At 27.3% G+C, this 20,676-nt stretch overlaps 1 protein-coding gene across 1 annotated transcript in view; it reads right to left on the bottom strand.

Annotated features, from left to right (window-relative positions):
* Positions 1-15,049, bottom strand: part of LOC111620580 — a 60,435-nt gene extending 45,386 nt beyond the window's left edge. Inside the window, exon 1 of the mRNA XM_023362530.1 lies at positions 12,941-15,049. Within this exon, the coding sequence (XP_023218298.1) occupies positions 13,165-14,496 (1,332 nt within the window). The 5' untranslated portion in view covers positions 14,497-15,049 and the 3' untranslated portion in view covers positions 12,941-13,164. The remainder of the gene's footprint in view (positions 1-12,940) is intronic.
* Between the last annotated feature and the right edge of the window lie 5,627 nt (positions 15,050-20,676).

Genomic DNA, 20,676 nt, shown 5'->3' with positions numbered 1-20,676 from the left:
AATTTTTAAATAAAGTTTTAAATCCAAACTAAAATCATGATTGAGAATTTAAGCTTAATGATGTCAGAAAGATGCTAAGGATGAAGTTGAATGTTAATATTAATAATTTATTTTATTTATAGTTTATAATTAAGAAAATAATTTATTTTATTTTACATAAAATTGATTAATTTGCTAGTTTTTTAAAATTAATTTTGAAGGTTAAACTAGACTCAGGATTATGAGCAAAATTAAGTTAAACAGATGCTAAGAATAATTTTTAAAAATCTTTCAGGATTGTAAACGTTTCTAAAACCCTAAGGATTAAAAGAACATTAAAGTTGTAACTTTATAAATTTCTTAATAATCCTGAATTTAAATAATTCCTATACTTTATGAGAAATTGAATTCAATGAATCTTTAGAAGATTTTGAAGAATTGAGTGAATGCAGGATTACAAACCTTCAAAATTTAATAAATTTTAAAGAAATAAATCCTAAAAATTTATGATCCTAAAAGAAAAATTTCCAAACAATAAATTTGTCAGAATTTTATTTTCTAATCCTGAAATATTTTGAAAGATTTACAATTTTGTAATTCTTATAAAAGAATTGTAACCTTAATAAATCCTAAATAATCCTGAATCTATAATTTCTTCAGTTTATACGAATCTGAATCCTGAAACCTTCAAAAATCCTAGAAAATAGAAAGAATTCAGGATGAAAATTTTTAGAATTTCAAACAAAATAATCTTTTTAAACTTCTAAAAATCCTAAAAACAGGAAAATGTTTAACATATTATAGTTTAATAAAAGGATTCCTGACATCCTATAATACTTATATTAGGATTCTAACCTTAATAAATCCTTAACTTAATAATTCCTATACTTTAGAAGGAGGTGAAGACGTTGATAAAGTCTAAAACACAGGAAGAAATCGTTTAAAAATCCTGAAAATAGGAAGTCTCTTTGACGTTTAGTAATTTAAAAGATCCTAGGACAAAAAGGAATCCTAGGATTTATTATCGATAAATAATTTTTATAACTTACTTTCAGAGTAAAAATTTATCACATCACCCATCAATATTTTAAATTTTATGAAGGAAAAAAGTTTGAATATAGTAAATTTTCTTTACTCAAAGTTCTAAAATTTATACTTTGCTCGTAAATTTTAAAATACATTTTTATTTTATTTTATTCTAAATGTTTAGGAAAATTTCGTACGTTAACTCGTGTAAATAAAGTTCTTTTCACCATTTTTTACAATTTTTTATTATATTTTTAAAAAAAAATTCTTTAAAAACATTCTAATATTCAACTTTTCTCCGTCTTTCCTCTAAAAATCTCTAGGAAATCCTTTGAAAAATTTCCCTTCTCCCTCTTTAAATTTCGTTCTCTAAAAACCTGTCTCCTTTAGAAAATCTTAAATTCTTTAGGAGAAAAAAAAACGTTTAAAGGACTAAACGTCTTCCTTTTACATTAAAAAACCTCTAGAAAATCCTATAAAAAACCTCTAGGAAATGTACTAAAAACTCTGTCTAAACTCTTGCTACAGCATAATAAATTATGGATGATTAGTGATGGAGTATATATAATGTTTTATACGGATTATAAATTAAAAATTTGTTTAAAAATTTATTCTGTTTTTAGGAGGGAGGGAAAAGGAAATTAAATTGTGTTAAATAATGTGAATAAAAAATTAATTTTCTTCTTTAAGAGGAAGGAATGAAAGGAAAAATGGTAGAGGATAGAGAAGTCAAATAAACCAATAGGGAAATCATTTTAGTCACTTCATCGCCTTTGGCATCTTCTTCTTTAAAATGAAGGTTTAATGCAACTTCTTCAGTCGAGTGATGATCTGTCAAATTCTTCTTCTTCTTTTTTTTTATTCCTGTCTTTTTCCAAATCATATCTTTGTTATGTGTCTTATCGTTGAAAGATTTCCATTCCTTTCTCTAGTTTAATCTTGAGAAATTTTAATCTCTGTCCTTTAGATAATCCATTCTTCGTCATGTATGAGGATTTGTCATGACACATTTTTTGTTAAATCCTAATAGTTGGAATGTTAAAACTCTGTTCAAAAAATGTAATCATATGAAAGTCCTGTTTTTTTTTTTTTGTTATTATTTCGAATCAATTCCAATCCAAGAGTTATTCTTAAATTATAACTAAAAGTACTTATAATATTCTTATTCATCTCATTAATTTGAAGTTCCATTCTTTAATTTTAGCATTTGTAAATCTATATTCCTTCGATATTAACTATTTGGATGACCTGTCCTGTCCTTCTTCGATCCTCCCAACTACTTGGAAATCCTGTCCTTCTTCGATCATAGTCAACCATTTAGAAGTCCTGTCTTTCTTCAATCCTAACTAACATTTGAAAGTCCTATCCTTCCTCGATCCTAACTAACCATTTTGAAGGCCTATCCTTCTACGACCGTAGCATTTGGAAGTCCTGACCTTCGATCCTAATTATTTAAAAGCCTTGTCTTTCGTCAACCACATCCTTAATGAAATCCTAACACTTTAAAAGTTCTTTTTCTCTTATTCCAAAAACTATATCCTTATTCTAATCCCACAAATCAAAAAACGCCAATCTTTCTAGAATAGCAACCGTTAGAAATTCCAATCATTTATCATATCCTAGCTATTGTAGAGCCCAAATCCTGTAATTTATTAAATTTAATTATCTAAAATTTCAATAATCGCAAATATTTTCATTACTCGAAATTTCATTATAACAATTTCACGAAGAAAATTTCGAAAATGAAAGAGTTGAAATCAGAAATCATGCAATTTTCTACTTTTATATTCAATTTAAACTAAATAAATCTGATTTAGAAGAGAAAAATTATTTAAAATTTGTAAAAAAAAAAAATTGAAAAATTGATGAAATTTTTCATGAGAAATTTGAAATTTAATACAAAATTTCAATATCGACGAGAAATTTCTTGGAAGATTTGAAATTCATGAGCAATTTTATGATAAATTTCAACATTAACGAGACGTTTCGTAAAAGTTTTGGAAAATTCGCAAGAAATTCAGTAATAAAATTGTAAAATTGATTAAACATTTCATGAAAAATTGCAGAAATGATAAGAAATTTAGTAAAAAAAACTCTAAAATTCATGGAAAAAGTTAAGCTACTTCTATAAAATAAACTAAGAAAAAAACATTTCATAAATCTTTAAGCGAGTTGGAAGAACCTTAAAGACATACTTAAAATTAGAAAAACAAAGATTTTTCCATAAAGAAACGACAATAAAAATAAGTGATTAAGAAAAATTCGTAGTTAATGGATGACAAATTACTTAATATCATTCATTAATCTGTACTAATTATTTTCTTAATGCATCTCTTCCTTTATAAAGTCGTAAGGATGCGGGAGAGCAAATGGAATTCATAGAATATTAATCAATGGAGAAAAAATGGAGTAAGCAAAAGAGAGAACATGGGAAGAATTTACCATAAAATAATAAATAAATACACATAACTTTCCATTTATCTAACATCCGACACAACTCGAACCTAATCCAAGGGATGGAAGTAGGCAACTCCTATTACGTTGTCGAAGGGAGGTTAGGTCTCGAGAGAAAGAGGAGAGAGAGCATCTATCGATTGTCTTTTCTTATTCTGTACGAGACAATCATTCCTTTAAACTGTATAATTATATAAATAACCCCATCAAGAAATAAGTAGTAAATGGTTGATGAGGTAAGGATGACATTTTCTCATTCTACGAAATAAATACTTTCATCTTATACCTTACAGTACATCTGTAGAAGGAATTTCTACCATAAATTATTGCATAAAAATGGTTTAAATTATTAGAATTTTTGTAAAAATTAAGTTTATTTTAAATCTTCTGCACCATCTCTTCATCAGAGAATGGTGAGTGATGCTTAAGTTGGAGTGATGGAAAGGAAATTTTGCATCACATATTATGCATCTCTAATTGATAATTCATTATACATTCTTGCACAAAATGGTTTAACTTTTGAAAAATTTGAGTCGTTTTTTAGCGTATTTTAACTCTTCGGCATCATCTCTTCATCAGGGAGTGATAAGTGATGTTTGGATTGATTTGACAGGAGTGAAAATTTGCTTTATAAGCTGTACATTTTTAGAGAAAATTCTACGCTAAATCTTTAAATTTTTTTTTCAGTTTTTTTAAAGAAAATTTAGCTTCTTAAAATGTTTTCCTCCTTTTTATCCTTTTTGATTGATGCAGGATTACCTTTTTAGCATCATTCAACATTAAAAATGTGTGCGTGCTGTTTAAATTTTATTAATGTATTAAGCATCTCTATGGTTCATTCTATTCTAAATTTCTGCATAAAAATGTCTTAAATTTTCTAAATTTTTTTGAAAAATTATCCTTCAATATCATCCTCGCATCAGAAATTGGTGAATGATGTTCAAATTAGGTTAACAGAAATGATAATATGCTTCCTATACTATACATTTCTTCAAGAGCATTTTATTATAAATTTTTGCATGAAGTAATTTANATTTCGTCTGAAGATAATTAATTGATTCGGCTATTAAAAATTGATTAATGAAACAAAAATAATGATTTTTTTCTTATTATTTTAAGTAAACTAAACGTATGTAGTGTCTCGTAAAATTATATTCACATTAAATCCTTCTCACGTTTATCAATAACGAAAGAAAACAACACAAACAAGAAGAGGCCGCGTGACATTTCACGAAATAGACCACTCCCGTTTCATAAACCTAGCCAAGATGCCACACCCACACGTATAAAGGGTGAAATTCCAAAGAAACATTAAATATTTACCCCCATTAAAATTGTTTTAATAAAATAAAACTGCATAACTTATACAGGAATAATGTATTATCTTATATATAATTCTATATATTACATACATATATGCTTCTATATAAGTTATATATACTCCTGTATTACTTATACATCTATTCCCTTAACCTCTATATACTGGTTTATATTATATGTATACATATTTTTGTACATACTCCTGTATTACTCATATATTCCTGTATACTTCTACTTCATATATTATCATATATACACTCTTAATACTTTTAAATAATATATTACTTTTATTTACTCTTCTATACTGCTAAACAGAAGTATAGAAGAGTGTAGAGGAGTAGTACAAGAGCGTATACAGTGGTATAGAAGCGTATATAGAGGAAGGTGTAGGAGAGTGTAGAGAAGCAATATAAAGCGTGTTATGTTACTCCTACATAAATGTATATAAAAATAATACTGATAAAAATAAATTCCTACAAAAATTGATTAAAAATGTTAATTATTTTATAAAATTTGGCAAAGAATAGAAATAAAAAAAAATAATAATTTTCTTCGTCAAAATAAATAAAAATCTTTTAAAGATAATTTATCAACAGATATAAAAATACATTGAGGGAGGGGGAAGTTTTATTATTACTGTATTATATCCAAACTTTTAAATATTTATTATTTAACCAGTATAATATGGAATAAACACTTGATAGTTACGTAAATTTCTACGTCATTGGAAGATAATGTATACTTAAAAAAAAAATAAAATAATAAGTGAGTTTATCAAGAGAAATAAATATATTCCTTCGTTTGATATAGTTTGTTCATTTAATTTTTTATTCTTTTTGTTTTTTAAGAGGAACATTTGGCTGAATTCCATCACATTCTACTAGGATATTAGCCAGTCAATTTTTCTTATAAAACGACATCAGATATTTCTCCTTCGAATACTTAAACATTAAAACTGTTTATACTGAAGTAGATAACAATATAAATATCAAATGGAAATCGAACCCTCTATTGTACATGTTCCTACATAAATATGTATTATACATTACTCCTATATGCTGGTATATAGGAGTATATGTATTACTTCTACATCCTCCAGTAAAGTTCTTTATATTACATATAAGAATTCAAACGAGTATAAAGAATCACAGTAGAGAGTATACAGCCAAACCTCTATACAGAGGCCACTCAGAAGTACATAAAAAATGGCCGTTGTTCTGAAATGCCGGCTGTATTGTATAATACATACTCCTATATGCTCTTATATTATATATATTTTTTTTTTTTTTTTTTTTTTTTTTTTTTTTTTTTTCTTATTATTTTAAGTTAAAAAAAAAAATTTTTTTTTTCTTATTATTTTAAGTAAACTAAACGTATGTANAATCTCGAGGATTAAAAAATAAATCCTTAAAGTCATATTTTATTTTCTTATAATTGGTTATTAAAATTATTTATAGTTTTAAACTTACAAAGTTTATAGATCGTTAGAGATAAACATAATTAAACTTTATTAATTAACTAAATTTATAAAAATAAATTAAAATTATAAATATTAAAATATTTTGACATACTTTTCTTTTTAAGATTAAATTTTTATTTTATTAAAATTAAAGTTTTTAATGGTGTATATTTAACTTTAAATAAGATAAACAATTAACAATTTCAATTAGGGATTTTTAGAAAAAAATTCTTAAGATGAAGAGGGAAGAAGTGTGATTATATGATAAATTCTGAAGCTCTTAAAGCTTTAGAACTTTTTCATATAATCACACTTCTGAAGATTCAAAGATGATAAAAATTACGAAACTTTAAGCAAATTTTATATTGCCTGATACTTCCTGAAGCTTCTAAGTTTTAAAATTTGTATTGAAATCATGCTTTTTATCCTGAATTCAACTTATAAAAGTCTTGAAATTTCAGAATATTAATTATTATAAAATGAAAAATAATTAATTTTGAGAATAGAGACGAGTTTTATAAAGAAAAAAACAAGTTGTAAATGCTAATAACGAGTAAAATCTTAAGGTTGATCCCACTTTAGATATCACACATGATTCCCTGTATCTCTCCGCCCCCTCGACCTTTAACCACCAAAATTTAACGGCATTGATGGCACTAATACGCAAACATCCCTGCAAAATTTTAGAAAATTTCGACAAAAAGCATAGAAGTTATTAAGCTTCAAAGAGGGAGAGGAAAAAAACCCCAAATTTTTTGCATTTCTGGAAGTTTTAAGTTGTCCTAAATTCAAAAATTAAAAATCTCGGGGGTCAATTTTTTTGACTGATTGCCATACTTTCCTTCTGTTATATATAACAACAGAAGAATTAATGAATATGAACACCTTTAGATACTACTAAATTCAAATGAAAATAATTATGAAAGATCAGGTTTGGCTCGTATCCAATTACAGTTTTGCTTNATTCTCAAAAAAATATAAGAAAATTCGAGTAAAGTATGACACAAAAATTTATAGAAGTGCCATAAGCTATATGTAAGTTATTTTCAGTCAAATTTTTAAAGTTTAAAGGGAAAGTATTTTCGATATTTTATAAATTTGGTTTTTTTTAGAAGCTTAGTTTATTTATTTTTATCTAAGTTTGTATTCGATGCTCCTGAATACAACGAATTACAGATTTTTAATGAATAAATTTCGTGTACCATGTTGAGATTCTTCAGAAAATTCATAGGTTACATTATAATTTCATAGAATATGATCCTGAATTCCGTTGATTTCTTAGAATATGATCCTGAATTCCGTTGATATTTTGGAAGAATGATACCCATTTACATCGATTTCTTGTAGAAAATGGTCCCTGAATTTCACTGTTATATTTTTAAAATTTATTCCAGAATTACATGAAGATGCTTTAGAAAAAAAGCACATGAGTAACATTTCGAATGTTTGGAAAATAATCGTTGATTTGTTTTAGGATTTTTGGAAGATCATTCCTAATCTTCCACACGATTATTTTTAGAAAATGATACTCTTCGATTCTTATAGTGATTTTTTAGAAAATAAATAAAATTTTCAATATTTTCTAAACTTGTTTTTTAGAAATTCGATTTATCTTTATCTTAAGTTTCTACATCGCTGCTCTTGAATACTTTAACAATAATTATAGATTTTTAACGAATAAATTCCAATAAATTTCTTGATTTTCTTTTTTAAATTCGAATGCTACGTAACTTCCAATAAATCTTTAAAATAAATTTATTTGAAAGCAACTTCATTAAATTTGTAACACTTACTTAAAAAGAAAAATTCGATCCTCTCCCTCCATCTCATTCTTCTTCTATTAGAATTTAACTTTATTTTTTTTTCTTTCTCTCTCTCTTTCTCTAAAATACTTCTACAGTAATAAATCTTTATTTTCTTGAATGGGAAATTTAGATTAATTCAAAACAATTAAGCGGCAATAAAGTTTTAGAAGTTTTAATAAGAATTTTTTTTTAGAAAGTTGTTGCATCTTCCACATCTTCTGCTTCCGTATCATTAGAAGATGTTGAGCATTTCCTACAGGAAATTATATTTATTTAGATAAACTTCAGTATAATTTTAAGTATGTTTAGAAGGCATTTTGCTTTATTTTACATAAAATGGTACCTAATTTATGTAAAAATGTCGTCGAATTAAAAGACAATTTTCCTATTTTCAGGAATTTTTAAATAACAGAAACCTATTCTCAGTTCTAAAAATTTTTAAAGGGTTTTTTTTAATCAATTTAATCTAACTAGAGCCTGTGTTTAACATGTCCTGTTCCTTATTATATTATCCCATCTCTTTTCTTTGTCTTCTAGCATATTTATTCTATTTTAAACTGAAATAAAGTCTTACATTACGATATTAACGTATTCCCTTTATCTTCCACCCCTTAACATGCAATATATATGTAATTGAAATCTATTCTTTAGCACAGTGTGCTATTTTTCATCGTTATATTATTTTATAGCGTACTAATTCTATGTTAAGTCCAACTAAACCATGCATATTATCGTGTTCCTTTCATCCTTAATTATCTTTTAACATATTTATCCTATTAAAAATTCAACTAGAGTTTATTCCTCAATATATTATTCAATTTCTTACATTCATCTTATAGGATATTTAACTAATATCAAACTTGAGTAGAGCCTATTATTTACCACATTCTCCTGTTTCTTTCATTCCTATCATCCTTCAGCCTCTATCTTTCCTATTTATGCTACATTTTAACGCAATCTAGAGCGTTTTTCTTATGATATAATCATATCATCGCATCTTATTTTAATCTTCTAATATGCTTACTTTATGTTAAAACAACCAGCATCCTGTTGGAAACATAATATCAAAATTCTGAATATATTTATCCACTTCCCAATGGAGTCAAAGATATCGATTTATCTAAAAAATAAATTTTACCTCCGCATCCTAATTTGTTCACAAATGGATTTAATAGTATTTAAAGTGCAAAAAGAAAAGATTTAGAAAGTTAAGTAGATTTAAATGTTCTCCAAATATTAAAGTAAAGATCTTCGTCGTTAAGCAAATGTTCACAGTAGGAAGCTGCATACATAATAACGCTTTACAGTAAATTTAATCAATTCACATGTTTTAATATGCGATTATTCTTATAAATATAAGGTTATACAATATAAAAATATATTTTAAAATAATTTAAAGTCATTTTATATATGTATAAATTGATTTTTTAAAGATTCCTTAGTATCAATTTAAAGAGGAATTCATAGTATTTGATAGGTTCTGGTTAAGTTTAATGTAGGATAATTATAGTAGAATATACATACATACATATACATATATATATCCTATTTTTATTCATCCTTATACACACTTTTCCTATATAAAATCTATATAAAGCCTAGGATAGTGTCCTAATATGTATCTATAGTAAGACACTATACAGGTTTTATACAGGAAAAATGTGTTTAAGGATCAATAGTATTAGGATAACAGAATAAGGATAAACTCTAATTGAATAAAGATGAAAGAAATAGGGTATTCATCCTGAATTAAATTTCCATAAATATACTCTTTATTATTAATATACTAAAGAATAGATTTTAGTGGAATTTAATTCAGGATAAGTGTCATAGGAGATAGATTAAGATTAAAAAATACAATAATAAAATAATAAAATTAAATATAAATAGGGATAAGGATAGGTCCTAGTTAAACGATGAATAAGAAGGAAAGAGATAGAATAATATACTAAGGTTAGAGTTAGTATAAATATGTATTAATAAGGACAGAAGGAATAGGATGCTAGGATAAAATATAGGTTTTTATTAAGTTTAATGTAAGATAAGTATGTTAGAATGTGGAGTAGGATTAAAAACTAAGATTTTGATGGATTTAAAATAGGATAACTACGTTAAAAGATAAATAGGAATGTAATAACATATTAAATATTTGAATAAAGTGTTAAAATTTAAAGGAAAACAAAAAAATTAAAAATTAACNAATTTTAATCATTTTTACCATCGAAATAAGCATAAAAATGCATAAAAGTAGTAAAAAAAATAGCCACATATCAAGTATTACATTTCTGTGCTAATTACTTATATTAGAACTATGACTTATTGAGAAAAAATATTTTAAAAAAGACAGCAAAATAACAGAAGAAAATATGTAAATTTTGCCGTTTTCTAGACAAAACAGTAAACAACTTTAAAATGTTATGATAAGGTTGGAGTATGTTCGACCTTGTACAGAAAATAAAGTAATAAAAAAAAAGGGTGGAAGAAAATACTTTTTATCACACCTGGATATTTGCCAAGAATGGAAAAGAAATATTATTTGTAAATTTTTATACGTTAAAATATTTTTTATTCAAAATAAAATAATTGATGATTTATAACTCTTCTTTCGATAACACTACAAATTCGCCCTTTAGAACACACAAAACGCTACGAATTAATCAAAAAATACAACTGTTTATTGTTATCTCTAACAATAGCAAACAATAAGTGTGATTAATTAGTAAAGAAATCAATTGTTTACGTCATACGAATAATACTTTTCTAGTGTTACGTATTGTTTATGTATTACTGTATAGTGTATGTAACATTTACTGGTGTATAAAATGCTCTATTTTAGTGTCATTTCTAACAATACCAAACAATAAAGGTGATAATTAATAAAGTAAGCGTGAGTTTTTAGTGTTCATGTTTACAATATTACAGACTTTCTAGTGTTTATGTTAAGAAGTATACAATTATTTACGAACAATACAACATGGACAGTATCAAATAATTTCTGGTCTTTAAACACTAATATGTAAAACTGTACAATTTCTAAAAGAAATAAACAATAATAAATTATACGTAATGTAACTTATTGTTATTTCTAATAATAAGAACAATATGAGCAATAATTAACAAAGAAATTAATTACCAATTTGTGTTAATCATATACATGAATTACTTGTGTAGGCTATTATCCTGTATACAGTAGGCTACTACTTACAGGTGTACATATAAATACTATATGTAAATATTCACAAGAATGCAACTTTTTATGTATAAATTGTTATTACTTTTTACCAATAGAAACAATTGAAAGCAATACAATAATAAACGAATTAATTTTTGTTGTCAAACATCAAAAAATGACAATTATTATCATATCAATGATACTTTTTTAATGTTTTGTATGTTGTGTGCATAAATAATAAACTATTTGTGTGTAATTTATTATTATTTTTAACAATAGTAACATTAATTAACAAGAAAATCAATCGTTAATATTTTGTGTTTGATATAAATAATACTTTCCTAGTGTTGTGTATTGTTCACAATAAATGCTTTGGTGTTGAATATTATACTGTATGAAATAGTTTATAATACAATACAATATAGAAAACAATAAAAATTTAAATGTAACTAAACGCATTTATATATAATTTATTGTTATTTAGAACAATAGAAAACAAAGTGTGATAATTAATAAAGAAATCTATTGTTAATTTCTTGTGTTCGTCCACAAATTTTCTAGTGTTGTAAATTACTTTCTGTTGTATACAGAAGCACTAAGAAGTTATAAATAAATATACACAAAATATACAACTATTTATGTCATTTCTAGCAATAATTTTCATGTTAGTCACGCCAATAATACTTTATATCATTACAGCTAATGCTTTAATATTCTGTACATAATACTTTCTATGTACAAAGTAAAGTATTATTTATGTATTCTAAGAGTAAGGAATAATAAATGAAGAAAATCAATTACCAATTTTATATATTTGGCACACAAATGATACTTTTTTTTAGTGTTGGGTATTATCACAGATGATTTAATATTGTCTATTATTTTGTGTACGATACTTTCTTGTGTTGTGTTAACAAATCACATCCTTCTAGCGTCGAGTATTGTTCGTAAGATATTACTTTTTCTACTGTCGAGCGTTATTTCACGGAAACTGCTTTCTCTAGTGTCGAATATTGCTTCTGGTGTTATTTTTTTTTCTTTTTTCTAGTGTTGAGTACACTTCTGAGATAAAACCTTTCTCTAGTATTATTCTTCTAGTGTTTCGTGTATTATTTTTCTAGGGTTGAATATTCTTCTACAGCTAAAGCTCTATCTTATATTGTTTTAAGTATTATTTTATTAAATTATTCTACTTTATTAATATTAAATATTATTGTAGTGTTATTCATTAATTATTAAGTATAAAATTATCTAGTGTTGTTCTGCAGAAGTTATGTTGTTTATTGTTAAGAATTGTTTCAAAGTATTGTTTTTCTAGTGTTGTTAAGTGTTTTAAATGCTTCTTCTCGTGTTGGACATTATTTAGATAGAGTTAAGTATTGTTTATCAATAATACTTTCTTACTGTTAAATATCAAATAGATTTAAATAATATTAAGCCCATTAGAGGGTGTAATTTACTATTAAATACTTCTGAAAGTTGTGCATTGTTAGAGAATAGTATATCATTCTACAGCAAGGCATCTCAGAGGCCTGAGCTACTTACCCTTTAGAGGCCCTATGCATTAAAAATAGTGTTAGGTAATAAAATTTGGTGTTTAAAATATGAAATATAAGGCCACTACTCGCTATTATAGGGCTTAATACTTCATCAACGTTCTTCTTTAATTATAATAAAGTATATATTTTTGAGGATTTTAAATAAAAATATAGTAAAAAGACTTACCTGTAGCGACACTTTAGACAATACTGTCCTGTTACCAAATAGTCGGACAGAAAAAATTGACGAAAATTAAAACAACGAAGTACAATTTGACAGTGCTTTTCTGACACCATATGATTATTTATTAATTATTTATTTATTTTTAATTTTTTTTTGTTTTGTTTGGAATTTCGTGAACACAGAATAGGGTGGATGAACCTTGACCCTGTCTTGAATTAAATTTTTTATTATGTAGGACCAATATCTGTTAAATCACACATATCACGACCATTTTCGAGTGCTCCCTGCCTGATTAATGGAAAACGCCTGATGCCATCTCTCTTCAAAAGTGGCAATTCCATCTCTGGTCGAAGAGTTATTGGGGACGGTGGGCTACACCTTCCAAGAAGTGGCATTTCTTGGTCGATCTCCTCGAGATCTCCATCGCAAGAGGGCTCGTAATGAGCAATGGGCGTTGGAAGGTCTTCGGATGCGAACGAATCCGTATCCGATAGTGTTTCAATCGAAGCTAGATACCTGGGTTCTAACTGGACTTTAACAGTTATGGGACAGTTGGAAAATCTGTGTGTATCTATCTCCATGGAGTCTAAAGAATCACACATGGGCGTATCACAACCGTCTGGATCCGTTAATTGCACATCTTGAGGCGAAGGTACGAAATCTAGTTGAGGGCTCATCATATCCCAAGGTTTAGTTCGTAACGGTGGCGTACAACCCCTTAAAGGTTTTAACGGTAAAGATGGCCTCTTCTGCCTGTTTGGTCCATTAGGGAACGAAGACGGAGGCGATTTCACTTCGGATTTGCTATTATTATTTTTCCCTCCACCCTTATCCGGAACTTTTAGAGGCGCTGGCAGTGTCAGAACCAAAGGTGCCACCGGCGTGGGAACCATTAAAAACGGGCTACCCAAATTTGGCCCGTTCATTTTCTCTTTGGCGTGTATAGAGTTACCAATTGGACCATCGAGTAACTGTTCAGACAAGACGTCACCGGCTGACGGCCTTTTATTTCTCATGGGCACCACGCGAGCGTTGGCCTCGGGTCCCTCGAAGGTCATAACGCACGATGCCACTATAGCGAAACCACCCAGTCCCATAAAAACGGGTCCTACAAAAGTAAGATTATGCAAATGATATTTAGTATCTTCGTTAGTCACCTCCACCGTTTTGTTACCCTCCTGCACCAGTTCCTTGGATAACGTTGGAGCGTAGAAACCAACGACGGACATGGTAGTACCTATCATAATGAGGAACATACCACAACATAAAGCTTTACAAGTCTGTATGATGCAACGACAGTTCACCTTCTCCTTAACTGCCGCTAGACCCTTCTTCTTTCGTTCTTTAGCCAGTTTGCCTGATTGATTCTGGGCTTGTGCCCCCGATGCACCTGAACTTGCTTGAAGCGTTTGAGTCTGTGACGGGTACTGATATAACGGTTGATGGGTGGGACTTTTCGGTCTTCCTCTCCCCGGCGTCGAGGGGGGGACCAGTGGCCCCGAAAAACGAGATGGATTCTGCTGTCGCAGCTGACGTCCTATTACAGCGGCGCTATTCATTTCGCCGCCCTAGTGCGGCCGTCGGGCCGGTCTGTCGACTATCAGGACAGTCACGTAAACTCGACTGCCTCCTTGGACTAACTTCCGGTATCGAATGATCGACAACTTCGTCTTCCTCCGAACCTGAACCCCTAGTGATACAGGTAGGAGCGACGGAATAGACGATGCCTTGTCTCCGTTTAGCCTTCATCTGGCATGCCTTTCTGGGGTACTCCTAATGCCTGGACTCCATGAATCTGGTGACGAACGAATCTGCAGCAGTCCCGAATCGTGCAATCAGAGACGGAGGACGAGCGCATGAGCAGTGGAGGACACAACACCAGGGTGTAGACGGAGACACACGGAGAAGCCACCAGACACCACCCGCCAACATACGTTAAGTGCCGTGTGGCACGCAACTATCAAACGTGTGTTTAGATATAATTTTCCAGCCGTTTCACCCCTCTTCTTTAATCCTCCTCCTACTCTTCTTCTTCTTCTTCTTCTTCTTCTTCTCCTTTTGCATCCTCAGTAATTAAATTATGTGAAAGACTTTTCACTAAAGGATCTACCAAATCAGGTATTTACAATGTTTTTGAATTAGAAGAAAGTAGGATAACGTTTATAGAAACGTTTGTTTTTTTTTGTTTTGTTTATAAGTAAGAAAAACGTTCGCGTTTACTCGTCTTCCGTCATCTCAGTGGCAAATTTATATCTAGAAACACCGTCCCTGTTAGGAAACCATCGCGAAAAACTCGATTACACGTTGAATTTCTTTCAAAAAAACAAATTATACTAAAATAAACATTGCAAAAAATTATGTAGAAAGTTTATAGCGATATTTCTCCACCTGAGAACACGCTTAGAGACTGTAAAAACGCAAAAATTTATAAAAAAAATACTCGTGTTTCAAGTAAAGTTTTCAGAGTTTCTGTGTGAGGAAAGGAGTGAAGATTACTTACGAAACTATAGTTTATTTAATTATTTTTTAAATATAAAATATTGAATTTTTAGATAAAAATTGGTGGTTTTTAGAAGAGCAAAAAGGGGGTGTTAAACGTTACAAAGGCGATTATCAGGAGCTTTTAACTCTTTATTAAATAGTAGAACATGTATTAGCAGTTCCGTAACTTGCAGCTTGCTTTCTTTATTACCTATATAAACAGCTATAGATTTTTGTAGGAGAACGTGCGCCTTTTATTTATACTTCAACAATGACTCAATCGATTACTCGCCTCTATCTGTTCCCCTGTGGATTTAACCTCCAATGGTATCACTGAGGACAATTAAGATGCTTTACTCTACACCTTATAATTGAAGTAACTTCCAGAATACATATATTTTTTTTTTCTAGTAAATATACCTTCCACAATTATCTAAATTTAGTATAACTTCTGTTAGTTGAAAAAATATAATAATTTAATTAAGTTAAACGGGAGAGATGCCTTTGTAGGTGAGATGCGGAGATGAGATGAAGAGAAGAGATGATTAATTATATTTTTCTTTTGTTTTTTCTAAGTTAATAGCTCAGTATATAACTTATTTTTCTTTAAATGAGGTTTAAAACTTGTTATTTAATCAGTTTTTTTGGGCATCTTTCCCTCATCGGCATCTCTGCCGTCATTATAATTTATTAAACTGGTCAAAGATAAATTTTAAAAATACCCCTTAAATGTAAAATGCATTTATCACTTGCAAGGCGGGACATTTTTGTCTCTCTTTTAATAAAAATATTGTTATTATTTTTAAAATTTATTAATAAAATATAAGATTAACTAATTTTTAATTAAATTAAGACATTAAAAAATTAACGCAATAAAAATTAATTTCAAAATTCTAAAAATCGCATAGTTTTTTCTTGTTATAGAGGAAAATATTTTTGATAAAATCATCAAAAAATAAAAAATAATACCATGATAAAGGATGAAGTTCCTCAACTTCCATCATTTCGGATGTAAATATTTTAACCAAATATTGTTTATTTGGTTAAACTGTCATTCATTTAATAAATTTAGGATAAAAATTTAATGGTTAAACAATAGAAAATCGATTATTTAACGTACTTTTTAAGTTTAAGATGTAAAAAAAAAGGAAAACTGTTTAGATAAGGACGCATCAGTTGGAAAAAATACTAGCTTTTTTCCAACTGATGCGCTAGATTAAATAAATATATATTTTTTTCGGTTAAATTATTGTTTATTTAATAAACTCTGAATAATAATTTAATTGTTAAACAATAGAGAAATTATTATGTAAAGCACTTTTTTTTAAATATAAAAGATCTGTTTAGATAAAGATGAACATTTTGGAAGATGCTAGCATTTTTCCAACTGATGCGCTAATGTACTAAAATACTGAAACAATTTTAACTTAAATAATCTATAATTTAGTAAATTTAGGAATCAAATTTAGTAAATAAACAATAGAAAATCTAATATTTAAGATATTTTTTTAGGTTTAAGAAATAAACAATTTGTTTAGATACTGATACATCAGTTGGAAGATGATCCAGAAAGATGTAGCATCTTCTAACTAATGATCTGATGCACTAGACTTTTTTCAGTTAAATTCTTGGTTATTTAATAAATTTATTGAAAATTTTAATAACTTAACAATACGAAATCAATTATTTAATGTATTTTTAAGACATAAAATGTATTTAAAACTCATACGGGATGTAGAAGAATGCATCTCCTATCATGTAGGGAAATGTTAAAATCTTCCTCCAACTGTTACAATAGAATAAATTATATTTTTACTTAAATTTAATAAATTTAAGATAAAAATTTAATAATAAAACAATATAAAATTGATAATTTAATGTATTTTTTTTTAAGTTTAAGATGTAAGAAAACTTTTTAGATAAGGATGACGAGTTGAAAGATGCTAGAGCATCTCTCCAGAAAAGAAAGTGCTTTTTAGTAATATTTCTCGTTTAAAAACTTAATTTTTATTAAAATAATAATAATTTTTAATAAGGAAAATATATTAAAATATATAATTTTATATTTACTACATTTTTTTGTGTGTATCTCCTCAAATTTTCTTGTATATCTCAATATAAAACTCAATCATTTGTAAGATATATTCGATTTATTGCTTCATTAAATGATTAATATAAGTTTAAAATAGTAAAAATAAAATTTTAATAATTTCTGTATATTTTTATTCGAATTTTAAAAAAATTTTACACGAACATTTAACGAGATTTGTGATATAACCTCGATTAACCGTTCAAAATCAATGTTAACACGGATAACGAAATAAATTTAAATGATATAAGTGATAAAATATAATAATTTAATAAGAAATGATTTACATTTTTATAATATACTACATAAAAATAATGGTTAGAAGGTTGAGAAATCAAAATATAAACTAGAAAATTAATCGAAAACTTATAAAAATATTTTAGAGTAATATTTTAATAAATAATAAAATAATAATTTTTTTAATTTGAATTTAAAAGAAACTGCTTAAAATTTAATACAATTTTGAAAATAATTACAAATTTTACAAGAATTATAAATATTAATACGAAGAATTAGTTATTCAACCTGTAGATCGCGAACCCAAATAACAATTCTCATCTTTCCTTCCTTAATAACTTCATGATCTTTCAATATACAATAAGAAGAATTAACATAGAAGAATTTAGGCTATTTATATTAAATCGTGATGTAACTTAAGGACCATCTTGTAAAATTATTAGGCAAGTTGAAGATGCTTAATTTTTTATTTAAAAGTAAAAAAAAAACACACACAAACACACCATTTCATTAGCATATAAATTTGCTCTTGTCTTTAATAATTGATTTATTATGGTTAAGTGATTTTATTATGGTGTAACTCAAAGATTATTTTCTGAAAATTCAAGGTATCATTCTCTAAAATAGTCATTAAGTGACTCAGAGAACGTTACCTTTAAAGAGAATTTTCTAAAAATCACAACGTATGCATAGACTTTTGAAACTTGTAATTTAAAGATTGTAAAGTATTTAACTCAAAATCATTTTGTAGAAACACAGCATAGTCTAGGGAATAAAACACAACACATTTCCTTGATTGCATTCACTTCTAAACTTGGATAAATACAATAAAAAAAAAAAAAACCTACCATTTAATCGAGAATTTATAGCTTTACCTTCTGCCTATAAGTTACGATTTTAAAGCATAAATCACTGAAGAGAAATATCAAAAAATATAAAAAAATAATAATAATAATTTTTTTAATTTGAATTTAAAAGAAACTGCTTAAAATTTAATACAATTTTGAAAATAATTACAAATTTTACAAGAATTATAAATATTAATACGAAGAATTAGTTATTCAACCTGTAGATCGCGAACCCAAATAACAATTCTCATCTTTCCTTCCTTAATAACTTCATGATCTTTCAATATACAATAAGAAGAATTAACATAGAAGAATTTAGGCTATTTATATTAAATCGTGATGTAACTTAAGGACCATCTTGTAAAATTATTAGGCAAGTTGAAGATGCTTAATTTTTTATTTAAAAGTAAAAAAAAAACACACACAAACACCCAACAATACAACATGGACAGTATCAAATAATTTCTGGTCTTTAAACACTAATATGTAGAAATTTCTTGGAAGATTTGAAATTCATGAGCAATTTTATGATAAATTTCAACATTAACGAGACGTTTCGTAAAAGTTTTGGAAAATTCGCAAGAAATTCAGTAATAAAATTGTAAAATTGATTAAACATTTCATGAAAAATTGCAGAAATGATAAGAAATTTAGTAAAAAAAAACTCTAAAATTCATGGAAAAAGTTAAGCTACTTCTATAAAATAAACTAAGAAAAAAACATTTCATAAATCTTTAAGCGAGTTGGAAGAATCTTAAAGACATACTTAAAATTAGAAAAACAAAGATTTTTCCATAAAGAAACGACAATAAAAATAAGTGATTAAGAAAAATTCGTAGTTAATGGATGACAAATTACTTAATATCATTCATTAATCTGTACTAATTATTTTCTTAATGCATCTCTTCCTTTATAAAGTCGTAAGGATGCGGGAGAGCAAATGGAATTCATAGAATATTAATCAATGGAGAAAAAATGGAGTAAGCAAAAGAGAGAACATGGGAAGAATTTACCATAAAATAATAAATAAATACACATAACTTTCCATTTATCTAACATCCGACACAACTCGAACCTAATCCAAGGGATGGAAGTAGGCAACTCCTATTACGTTGTCGAAGGGAGGTTAGGTCTCGAGAGAAAGAGGAGAGAGAGCATCTATCGATTGTCTTTTCTTATTCTGTACGAGACAATCATTCCTTTAAACTGTATAATTATATAAATAACCCCATCAAGAAATAAGTAGTAAATGGTTGATGAGGTAAGGATGACATTTTCTCATTCTACGAAATAAATACTTTCATCTTATACCTTACAGTACATCTGTAGAAGGAATTTCTACCATAAATTATTGCATAAAAATGGTTTAAATTATTAGAATTTTTGTAAAAATTAAGTTTATTTTAAATCTTCTGCACCATCTCTTCATCAGAGAATGGTGAGTGATGCTTAAGTTGGAGTGATGGAAAGGAAATTTTGCATCACATATTATGCATCTCTAATTGATAATTCATTATACATTCTTGCACAAAATGGTTTAACTTTTGAAAAATTTGAGTCGTTTTTTAGCGTATTTTAACTCTTCGGCATCATCTCTTCATCAGGGAGTGATAAGTGATGTTTGGATTGATTTGACAGGAGTGAAAATTTGCTTTATAAGCTGTACATTTTTAGAGAAAATTCTACGCTAAATCTTTAAATTTTTTTTCAGTTTTTTTAAAGAAAATTTAGCTTCTTAAAATGTTTTCCTCCTTTTTATCCTTTTTGATTGATGCAGGATTACCTTTTTAGCATCATTCAACATTAAAAATGTGTGCGTGCTGTTTAAATTTTATTAATGTATTAAGCATCTCTATGGTTCATTCTATTCTAAATTTCTGCATAAAAATGTCTTAAATTTTCTAAATTTTTTTGAAAAATTATCCTTCAATATCATCCTCGCATCAGAAATTGGTGAATGATGTTCAAATTAGGTTAACAGAAATGATAATATGCTTCCTATACTATACATTTCTTCAAGAGCATTTTATTATAAATTTTTGCATAAAGTAATTTAAATCATTCAAATATTTAAAAAAAAAAAC

This window comes from Centruroides sculpturatus, unplaced genomic scaffold (genome assembly GCF_000671375.1).
Source record: "Centruroides sculpturatus isolate CEXI.00-Female unplaced genomic scaffold, Cexi_2.0 scaffold321, whole genome shotgun sequence".
NCBI classification, from domain to species: domain Eukaryota; kingdom Metazoa; phylum Arthropoda; class Arachnida; order Scorpiones; family Buthidae; genus Centruroides; species Centruroides sculpturatus.
This window is presented reverse-complemented; position numbering and strand designations above follow the sequence as displayed.